Source organism: Chaetodon trifascialis, chromosome 8, assembly GCF_039877785.1.
Source record: "Chaetodon trifascialis isolate fChaTrf1 chromosome 8, fChaTrf1.hap1, whole genome shotgun sequence".
NCBI lineage: Eukaryota > Metazoa > Chordata > Actinopteri > Chaetodontiformes > Chaetodontidae > Chaetodon > Chaetodon trifascialis.
In genome coordinates, this window is record NC_092063.1 from 22,824,960 (window position 1) to 22,837,134 (window position 12,175).

General features: G+C 42.9%; 1 protein-coding gene across 2 annotated transcripts in view; it reads left to right on the forward strand.

Annotated features, from left to right (window-relative positions):
• The window catches only part of plxna1a (plexin A1a), a 248,462-nt gene that overhangs the window by 159,141 nt on the left and 77,146 nt on the right, over positions 1-12,175 (forward strand). For both annotated transcript variants that reach the window (XM_070968471.1, XM_070968472.1), the window contains exon 10: positions 1,986-2,186. In XM_070968471.1, the coding sequence (XP_070824572.1) occupies positions 1,986-2,186 (201 nt within the window). The remainder of the gene's footprint in view (positions 1-1,985; positions 2,187-12,175) is intronic.

Here is a 12,175-nt window from a genome sequence, read left to right on the forward strand (position 1 = left end):
CAAAGTTTCACATTACACATAGTCATTTGCACCATTGCCAGTCTACAAAGTATCAATTAGTGCAGCTGTGAAGGAATTTATTCAAAACAAATGTGATGATTTTTGAATTTTCTTGGATAGAAGCATTTCAGTGTCTCATGATGAAATGACTTTCCCCCTTTACCGTATTTTCTGTATCACAAAGTTTCCATGTTTGTTCTTGTTCTTTGTTTTATCCACGCTCTCCGTGTTTCCTTTGTATCCTTTTTGAACTGCAAAGATATTTAATTGTAGATGATTTGAAAGCTTCCTGTGTGAGATGATCTCCAAGTCTTTTCCACCCCTCACCTTCCCATATGGTGTAAGTGCTGTCTGGGTGTGGAGGTGAAGGCAGCAGAGGAGTCTCTTGGCACCATTATGTCCAAACCTCTCTCTCCCTTCCCCACCCTCTCTGCCATTCCCAGGCCAATCTGCAAGTCATTAACAATGCTCCATTAGACAGTACCTTTGCACACAGCAAACTCGTACTGAGAGTGTGAGGCTGCTGCAGCTGTAGTTTGACTTTAGGTATTTTTTCTGATTAAACCAAATACATTTCCCACTGATTTATCATCGCAGATATAAATGTTTGCCATCCTAATAGGAAAATGATTGTTTGCCTAATGGCACTTAAAGCAGAACATGACTTAATTTATAAATTCCAGTTTGCTATTTGTATGGTCCCTTATGATTGTTTACCGCATCTCCAGATGAATACCAAAGACACATTAGTGGATAAAACTTGTTCAGAGGTAATTACAGCCTTCATGATATTGCAGTGGCACTTTTTATCCACTTAACACTGCATAACATGCCTGAACAAGTCAGAGCCTGTTGGTTAGGCTTAATATAACCTCCCCACATACAATAACTTAAGCATGCTGGAACAGTGATTAAGGCAAATGACTCCTATATTATAAAGTAAAAGTTCCCTTCAGATGTCTTTTGGAGGTTGACAGCTGTGGCAAACAGTTGTGATCATTTTTTGTATATGATGTGAAGTATTCTATAGAGTTAAATACTTTAGTATCAATGCAACACATGAACGTGCTGAATGAAATCTCTTTTGTTGAACCAGTTGAAATCACAGTTTGAAATACAAATGAGCTCCAGAGCATGAGCAGCGATGTGGCATGGATTCTTGCTGACAGCTGAATATTGTCTTTTGATTTACTTGGGGCGCTTAGAGATTTCAGTTATTTTCCTTCAATTAATGTGGTGCAAAGCTACTGTTCTAGCCAATTTTTTATTGACTGAAGAGCAGCAAGAAACCGCTGAATGGAAGCACTGACCCCTCAGTCATCTCCCTCTGTAATCCATTAGACTGTAGCTGTTTTACAGTGCAGCGTGGTAGAATTAACACTGTCCGCGTTCCTAGGAGACACCGCCTCGGGCTCTCATTTTTGTCCATGCAGAAAGAATTAAAATATCCTTTTGGTGCATTCATTTAGGGAAAAACACAGCTAATATCCATAACAGCCTCATTAATACTGGGAAGGGTTTGATTCCAAAGTGGCATATACTCATTTTGACAAGTAGCTGCCACATTCAATGTTCAATGGTTCATAAATAGGACAAGGGTTGATCCTCAAGAGTGTTGATAATTTGTAATTGGAGGTTTTAGGCTGCCTGATTGTTCAAACATCCTCCACCATGAGAACAAAGGATGCTGGAATGCATCTGGAATGATGTGGCTGGATGCTCTTAGGAGGAAAAAGAAAGGTTTCTATTCAATTATGGGCATAAGGGAGCTCTGTAATGCCACAGTGCCATTCAGTGTACAATCATTACTTGTCAATTAGGCTATAAAGCCTGATCTGTATTTTTTAAGTCAGTTTTCTTTACTCCGTCTCTCCAGCAGCACGTCCGCAACATTCTGTCCACCCAAATCTGCATCCCACTGAGATTGTCTGTTTTCTTTCCCAGTCACGTCTCAGTTTCTTTATTCTTATTTTTCTCATCTCCAGGAGTGTCCTCAGATCCTGCCCTCCACCCAGATCTATATCCCTGCAGGAGTTATGAGGCCGATCACCCTGCTGGCCCAGAATCTGCCTCAGCCGCAGTCTGGACAGAAGAACTACGAGTGTATCTTCCACATCCAAGGCAACACGCACAGTGTGCCGGCTCTGAGGTTCAACAGCACCAGCATACAGTGTCAGAAGACTACGGTAAGGCACAACATGTTACAGAGCTTTGCAGTGGAATTACAGCAGTTTACAGAGGGGAAATCTCCTGTAAGATCATCCACACCCTATAGATATGAGTTTACGTATTGGCTAAGGTGATTGTTATTGACTGATTACCATCTCAGACAATCCTGATCAACAGTCTCCCTGCTCTGACCAGCCCTAGCTGTTTGATCTGTCAGCTGGAGCTCCACTCAGGACAGCCATACTGGTTTAACCATTTGGAGGCTTCACAGCTGGTTAGCTGAGGTGTGAGACAGCAGTAATAGACCAGTGTGGCAAAGACTTGAAACTGAAGTGTATGGCCAGAGGGACTGACTGTCGCAAAGCCACTCTCTTCATTCCCACTCCTCATTCCTGCCTCTTAGCCCTCAGTCAAACTGTCAGCGCTAATAGGGAGCGACCATTTCAGCAATGTTAATTTCCTCGGCTCCAATCAGGGCATGAGGCAGAGGGGAGACATTTTAACGACACCAATTATGACTTACTTAACAAGACATATGATTAACATGCGAGCAGCACACCGCAGCACTCGCTCACGGTGATAGGTCCAATAGCGAGTCCTCACAGTTAAAAGGCAACAGGAGTCAGTGTGTGGCTTTGGCAGCTTCACTGAACACCTTTTCTTCAGCCTGTCATACGCTTTTCAAGGCCTCCGGGTCATTAAGCCACCTGCCGCATTACCACTGGGCTCGGAACACATCACTGATTTGAGGCCACTTGCTGTTTTTGAACTCTACCCATTCGCCCACTTTCTCCCTACAAAGGCAAACGAATGAGCTCCAGCGTTGTGATCCTGGAAGTCAGTCTGCCGCTGATGTTGGATAGTGACAAGTAAAATAGTTCAAGGGCACATTATTGTGATGATTGCTCCTACATTTCTTTTATGTTTTGGAAAGGTAATTTGTGCATATTTGGTTCTGTGTGTTTCTGTAATTGCTTCATACAAGTGTGAGTGTTCTTTGAGATTTGACTCTTAAGCTTGTTATTCCAGGCTTTTGCCAGATTTGTCCTGAGTGACCTGACTACTTTAAAGCCTATTGAACAGTGCAAAAATTAGCTTTGAATACAGTAATTGCTGTTTGTTACGTTTCCCTTTTCACAGTCACACAGTTATTTTCCCAAAGGTATTCTGGCTTTTATTATTGAATTACTCCTTCGGCACGCTGAGACTCTTTCTAAGATGTTCACTCCTGACGTCATCATTGCCATTATAACCAGTGCGTTTAAAAAAACGTATAGCTTGAACCCCACAGCTGTATGTTAGCTATGTTTAGTTCTCTCTCCCTCAGTTTGTGTCTTCTGAAAGCTTCCCATGCCACCAAACACCAGCACTCACTCCAAAAAATGGCGTGCAGTTTGCATCCCCAGTGTTAGACAGACTCACATTCATTACTTCACCAGTACGACTGCACATAGTTGCTGATGCTGGAGGACAGAGACCTTCCTCAGCAAATCTGTGATGTACTGACAAACTGAATGGATGCACACGCACACACACACACACACACACACACACACACACACACACACACACGTTCACTTCTTCATTCCTCAATGCACTTTAAGGTTTTGTTAAGTCCTGATGTTCTTTCTGTAGGAGGCAGGAAAAATAGTAACTATACCAGCATAAACACAACTGTTTATAAGGCTAGACAGAGGGGACCGAAGTGTGTGTGTGTGTGTGTGTGTGTGTGTGTGTGTGTGTGTGTGTGTGTGTGTGTGTGTGTGTGTGTGTGTGTGTGTGTGTGTGTGTGTGTGTGCGCGCAAACCCATGTGGTGATGGGCCTCCTTCTCCCCACACCCCGCCTCTTTGCTCGTCAGGTGGGACTGTGATAGGATCCAATTAAGGGAGCTGTAGATAAAATGATGATGAATTGCAGCGGTGTGGTACACTGATAGACACAGACGCACACACACACACACACACACCAGTGTGGCAAACCGCTAAAACAGAAAAGAGGGAAGAAGCAGGAAGACAAAGAAGAGCAAGCCAAAGAGGGGGTGGGGAAATTAGGACAATGACGACGCAACAAAGAGTGTGATAGAGGAGGTAGAAAGAGGTAACGGAGAATGAGAAGAATAAAGGAAGACAGGGGGGAGGAAAGACTAAGCTCAGTAAGCAGACTGGAGGAAACAAACAAACGAGGGAGAAACAGATGGAGAGAAATGTATGTGGAATAGAAAAGATGTGCATGTTTGAGAAAGTGATGCTGAAAGAAAAGAAAATCATGAGCCGTGCAAAAGTGAAACTGCTGAGATTAACGAGAACGGCAGAGGGTGGAAGGACAGCCGGGGCGGCATGGGCTGGTTACAGAGCTGTTCAGCCGTGCAGCGTTCACCTGTACAGCGCAGGAGTCAGGCAAGTCAGTAATGCAACCATGTGTCACATTGCCAGACATGTTGGGAAAATCTGTTCGGACAAAGCAAACAAGGCACCCGCTTTTCCACTCAACAACTCCTGTTCAACACGCCTTTGAGCAAGGCAGCAGACCAGCGTCATGTTGTGTTGCAGATTTTTGGCTGTACCTGTCTCGCTGTTGCAGGCATTTTCTCATACAGGACGAACTGTTAGCAGGCTGTGCAAACTTGAGTTGTGGTATTAATCACAACAAACCAAATGCAGGTAAGGTAATGCAGTTTGAGCGCAGATTAATTTGAAACATCTACATTGCATTACCTACGCAACTTTGATAGAAATGAATGCAAACTTGATGTTCACTGAGATGGATGACACAAATCAAGCAAGTTTCAAGTCTGCTGTGTGAATTTCTTACCATGCAGAAAAGGGGCACATTACAGTACAGTTACTGTAATTCACTATGATGAGAACTACTTAGCATGTGAAACAGTTGTATAATGTCTTCTCTGGCGCTCGAGGGAACTGTCTAAAGTCTGAAAAATAACCCTGATTACATCATCAGGACTTGGGCTTAGAGCTGGAAAGTTTTTAACAGACAGCCCACAATACAAAAGTAGGAGTGTGGAGGAGGAAAGACACAGCATCTGATTTAACACTCTATCAAGCTGCATTGTGGGAATTGTAGGATGTAGTGTTTTTGGAGCTTGAATAAACAAGGGACTAAAAGTCAGGGCATCTTGGATTTCAATTTTTTATTTTTTAATCATGAAGCATCTCCCAGCTTTATGAACAGGCAACACTAGATCACTCTTTAAAAGTACGCTTTTAAAGCTACTTAATTCTGTTTTGTTTGTTTTTTTCTCTTAATTCCTGTAGGGGTATGTAGTGTATAGTGGATTTTTCCTGAAAAAAGCTGCCTGCATCTGGAGAAGACACTGATGAGCACAATAGAAGAGGGCCAAAAACAGTAAAGTTACGAGTCTTAAACCCCAAACAATGAGCTGTAAGAAGCTAAAACGTTCCTTAGTGCTTAGAGCTCCACAGTTGGGTAATTATAACATAATTTTCTGTGGATTTGTCACTGCTAATTTCTGCTTCTATATTGCACCTAGTCATCTGAGACATTTTTAATACTGAAATATTGATTAGTGCAGCTTTAAGAAGATAAAAACTTTAAAATGCACTGGTATGGTCCTCTAGCCCAGGTGTAATGTTTTTGTGCAAGTAACTATGTTCTTATAAATAATAATATGTGTTAATAGGAAAAATGAGAATGAAAGAGTTAATACAGAGGACCAACACACACAGAAGATCCATCTGTGATTTAGAACCTGTGTACTTGCCACCATTGTATTCAGTAGTCTCAGAAGGGAGGTGTGTGTATATGTATCGCAGCTGGCTATGACTGGTACAGTAGAGTGTAATAAATCACAGAGAAAATTAGCCAGCAGTAGATGTACAGTCATCCATTCAATCTTACTGTCTCTTTGTGCATTATTTAGCCCCGCGCCAAACATGGAAACATTGAACTTGCATACTCAAATACACTAGGGACCCAAAGTATGCATGGATGCACTCTGGGCTGTTCACAGGAAAACACACACTGCTGAGCACACACACTCGGGGGCACACACAGATAGGATGCATGCAAGCTGCGTGGATATCTACTGGTTCATGGACAACACACACACACACACACACACACACACACACACACACACACACACACACACACACACACACACACACACACACACACACACACACACACACACACACACACACACACACACACATGCACCCTCCCCAGGGGTTTGGAAACCCAATGTGAAGCAGACATATGGAGATTCTCCACATGATCCTCTTCCTAATCATGTGGAGCAGACGGAGACTGTAGCATCAGCAACAACCAGCAACCTGCTTTACATGATTTATTACACTGACACACATAGGCTATCAAACACTGTGTGTGTGTGTGTGTCTGTGTGTATGAACTTCCCACTGTAAGTCCATGCATCTGGCACTGTTGTGAGCAGCATAGTCAATTTTAGCAGGATGACAGACTGTTTGTGTTTTCACAGCCCACAAATAGGTGTAGACATTGCTGAAGTCTAGACTTTTCCTACCTTTCGCAAACATGCTACATAAAGCACACACACCGTTTAACACACACACACACACACACACACTATCCCCACACTTCTACAACACAACCTCCTGCCTCTTACAAAATGCATTCATATACCACTGATGTGCTGTGACTAATACATTTTGACACAGAGGTAATTAGTTCCAAGCTTCCTGTGGGTTCAGAGACCACATTTTTTAAATGTCCATGAGGATTGACAATCTAATAAAGGGGGGTTTTTAGAGGCTGTATGATTGCACATGAAGTTAGATTTAAAGATGCACACACTGGGCACAATTATCTGACAAATCACCCTGGTGCAGTGACTGTTTCTCACTAGCAAGTTAGCTAAGAGTTAACATATAAGTTGGTACATTGGCTGTTTGGGGAAAATCAGGAATGACTGGAAGTGATAATTTGCTTTTGCTTTCTATTTAAATGCACCATTATACTGCACAGAAGTTGGGGGGATGTTGGAGTGGATTGTTGGACTTCGACACCACATAGCAGGGCCTGTGGTCTGTTATTAGGCATTGGCTAACACACAGCACTGAGTTATGGTCAGGGAAAGATGGATTATTTTGGTTAAATATTGAAAAGATCGATGTGCACTGCATGCTTCCAGGTTGCATAGACTCTTCAACACTTGCGTGAGGCTTTCTCTAACCTAAACCAAGCACTCTGAGATGCCTTAACATAAACCATTAAAATCCTTCATCATCAATCATGCTTTAGTTGCCGTGCACAGATATTGTAGGAGAAAATGTTGGGTGAAATGTGAGGAATTCTTATTCACATTTGGTTTATTTGTTGGATTCATTCATGGATGAACGGTATCTGTTTTCTTGAGTGCAAAAATAAAAACACAGAATTAAACAGACACAGGTAAAATTGTTTGTTTAATGAAGCCGATGAACTGAACTGAACTGAACTGAACTGAAGTGGGGGACTTGTGTGTGTATGTGTGCGCCTGCAGTGTATTTTTAACACTTGCTCAGGTATCCTTCAACATGACTAATTACATGAGGGTGACCTGCACATGGACGCGCACACATATGCACACACCTCCCCGTTTTTCTACCTTCTCTCCCTCACCAGCCAGCTGCTCTGTTTTGTTAACATCGGCAGTTTTCAGTCCTTCATACGCTAAAGCATGTACGTGCACGCACACACACACACACACACACACACACACACACACACACACACACACGCAGACACCAGCCATATCTATTCATACAATCCATTGGAGACATGCAATCCATGGAGACGATTCATGTAGCGAGAGAATAAACGAGTGCAGGAGCAGATAACGAATGAACCCGCGCCAGGCTGGTGTGTTACTGTAATGAGGCCAGGGACGGCTTTGTGCTCACCTTGTAGTTTTTACACCTCCTCCCCTCCCTCTCCCTTTTTCTCCTCTTGTCACCTCTCCTCCCTCTCTCCCTTGTCCCCTCTCATTGCCCCTCCTTGTCTCTGTACCTCTCCTCTCCTTTATCTCCTCCTTGTGTAAACTCACTTTCCTTCTTCTTTTATGTCTCATTTGCTCTCCTCTCCCTCTTTCCCATGTTCCTCCTCTCCTCTTGTTGTCATCCCTTACCAGCTCCCACTGCCTCTCCTCTTTTCCCTCTTTGCCATCCATTGCTTCTAATCTGCTCTCCTCCTTCCCTTAATTCCACTCCTCTCACTTTGCCCTTATCTGCTCTTCAGCTGTCCTCCACTTGCATCCACCCAACTTTTCTCTACCGTTTCTCTTTCTCCCACCATTCCCTTCACCTAACTTCCTGTTCTCCTCTCCTCTCCCATCCTCTTTTCTCACTTCCCCAGGGGGAATACACTATGAGTTGGCTCAGGTAGATTAATTACATGCAATGACATGGAGAAGCTGGCCAGAGGCTTCAGTAATGAGTCTGATTACTCATCTCCAGCAGCTCTGGGCACTTAGGGGAGGAAAGTCAGGATGGCAGGCCAGCAGAGAGGCCGCTCAGTATGGGGAGAGCAACTTTTAGCTACAGGGTTCCACCAATACAGAGCTTTTAACTGCGCTGGTGCCACTTCTAGATCAAAGCTGTACCAAGAGTCAGTGACATGCCTATGGTCAATAACTGTTCAATTCAATAAGTAAAGTTCGGTAAGTACCCAATATTTCAACTAGAAGGCGTCAGTTGTCTGGAGGCCAAAGCCAAACCTGACCATATACTGTATATGTTCATAGCTGTCATCAATTATTCAAACAAGCTGTAGCCCAGCAGGACAAACATCCAATCACCAGTAGACCACGGGAATGCCTAGTATGGAAGAAATCCGACATGGGAGCCAAAGAGGTATCCCAGAGCGGGATGGCTGAGAGAGAAAAACATAATTAAATGCAGGAAATGTGGAAACCATGAGCATGGATAATAAATCACAAACATAAAAGACAGCAACCGTTTTTGAGCAAGCCAAAAGCTTTTAAAATACAGATCATTTAAGGTAAAGTTGCCTTCATCCTGTGAGTTAAAGCAGTTCAGATTGGTCAGACATTTGAAATACATGCTCATTAGCTCCAGTCAGATTGCAGTCCATTGCATGTCTGCATATTGGTTGAACCCTGTTTCCTTCTGGAGCTCCGGCAATGCAGGATGTACAGTACATGTTATTACATCACATATACAGAGCCAGAGAGCTTCTCAGAGTAAAAGGCTGAGAATGAACAGTAAACATGATCTGCTATGTGGGACATACGGTGAAAACTTTAGTGATGGAAAATTGTGGCATTTACTAGAACTTGTATTACACCTCATCATCTCATCATTTACAGTATTATGCATACTGGATAAGGTTGCATGGTGACAAGGGATCTGAAACAAGCTACAAACAGTCAAACAAGTGAAGCGTTACTGTGGGGAGATCACCCTGTTCTTCCTGTAGCGCTTAAAGTCTGGAAACAAAGTAGGATTTTTAGTAGTGGTCTTATTTTAGCCATCGGTTTACTGTATTAAACGTATTAAAACACTTTGGCTTTAGCATATCCACCACTCGATAGCCATCACTCAATATTCAAACACAGATCCTTTAAAATGTTAAATTGCCATTTTGTGAAGAAAAGTTCAAGTGGAGGTAATGGCTTCAGCAGTGTTCCATAATTACATGTACTTTCATGCCACAGTTATAATCACGATGTCAGAGTATCTGTGATTTTCAAAAGGTGACTGTCTAATTTTGGAATAAAGCTCTGCATCTCTGTCTCAGCTTGACTTCTGCCCATCCAAAAAAAGCATACTTTCATTGAGAAGACAAAATAAGAGACTGTGACAGTGATTTTTGACTAAATGCCACTGCATTGTTGAGAAGAACCTACAGGAGGTTTTGTGGATAAGTAGATGGATTGTCCTAAGGTGAAATATAAGTTGTGGAAAAATGCCTGCATTAAATATCAGGTGCCACCCATGCTTCTAAATCTCATAAGAGGAGAATTTTGAATTTCAGAGGTCTGCGTGGAGTAATTACTGATGACTGACAAGACCAGTGTGATAAATTACTCAAGTGTCACCTAAACTGAATGCTGCCCAGATGTGCCTCTGTTATTATTCTGATAGCCCCTGCCTCTTAGACCAGTTTATCAATGACTGCATGGATTGCCGTGCAGTTTTGATATAGACATTCATGGTCGCCAGAGGAAAAAGTCTCTTGACTTTGGTGATCCCCTTTTTCTCGAGCGCCACCATGACGTTCACATTGGTCTTTTTGAGTGAAACGTCTTGACTACTGTTGGACTTATTACCAGAAAATTTGGTACATAAATTCATGCTCCCTTATGATTGGAATTGCTTAAAATTTCAGTTTGTCATATACTTCATGAACAAATACTCATTCATGGCAGATTTCATTTCTTCCTCTACTGTGCTGTGCAGGTGTTCTCAGGTAGGTTGTCTCAGCTACACTTGAGTTTAATGCTCATTAGCAAATTTTAGCATGCTAACGCACAAAACTGAGAAGGTAAACATTACATCAGAGTAATGTCAGTTGTCATTGTAAGCATGTTAGCATACTGATGTTAGCATTCAGCTAAAAGAACCAGTGTGCTCACAGAAAAGGTTCACATATCTGTTAGCATGGCTGGAGACACTTAGTCTTGTTCACTTGTGTTTCTTTAATAATGACAAAAGCTACAAGATGAAATTCGGGTCTTCTGGAAAGTTTTACTTTGCAAATTCCCTGTGACACCTGTGGTTTAAGTGCTAGTTTAGTTCTAAAGTGGTTTTTAGCTTAACTTAAATCTCTCTTCTGCTTCATATTTCTCCTCCTGCTGCTGTTTAGTTTTAAACCAGCCTAAATCTTATCTTTTACACCCAAGTGTCCCCAAGGAAGAGAGTTAGACTTTGGGTGATGCTCAGCCTGACTGGGTGGGACGGTGTCACAGTGTGGTTTGTGTCGGCGTTTTAAACCATGTGACAGTATGAATAAAGCATGATGTGGCGGGCAGCGGGGTGGGCAGGGACTGACAAGAGAACAAGCTCACCCAGTGTTTTGGTGACGGCAGACAAGTTGAAACCCTTAAAGTTTAATGGGGGCCACGGCACCGAGAGTGGGGTAGTATGTGGGCGCGCGTGTGTGTGTGTGTGTGCGTCCTGTGGTTTCACGGAGGCTGGAGGCTGCCATACACAGGCCTTTAAACAGTGGGACATAATGGTGATGCTAATAAAGTCAGCAGCCTGTGATGGATCAGGGTCACACTGAACTAGTGGGACGAGAGAAAGACCAATCAGCCTTTACTTTGTGGTAAAAGAGTGTTTTGGTTGAATCCCTCCGCTCTGGAGCTGCTGACCTCCCGGAATCCTGTGGTTTCGTTGGCCTGTGTTCCCCTCAGCTTCTGAACTGTCTCAACAGAGGCGCTTGTGTGCTTGAGGTGCAATGTGGCTGCATGCTTGCAATGTCTCCGTTTGTTTTCCTCTTGTTTGGATTCTTCTTTTCCTCTTCTTCACATCTCCGTCCCCTGCAGGCTGTAGGCTGAACCAAAATCACTACTGATCTGAAACAACACCTTGTTTCGCTTTGTAAAAGGTTTTATTTCATGTATCAGAAGCTTAATATCTGCTTTGCTGGTGTACAGACAACCCATGCAGCTCATTATTTTAAGTAGCCCCACCCTTTTAGTCTGTTAACACCAGCTGTACAGATTCCATGTCTACAAATCTGTTACAGCCTCTCAAAGGAACTGCTAAAGATTAATGATACCAGGGTGTCCTCATGGTTGGTTGAGGCGTGTGCCAGGTGGCTGATCACTTTGGTTCCAGCTGTGGACCTTTGATGCGCGTCATGCTCCTCTCTATCTTGTCTCCTGTCTGTTTTCTGTCAGCCCTTCAGGATGGGCTTGAATGACTTAAAGTAAACCAGACGATGTAAAGTATATATGAATCTTGGCCATTATGAATTATTATTTGTAAAACCTAAAAATTTGATAGTTGACCAAAACCACAATATTTCTCCAACCAAACCAAG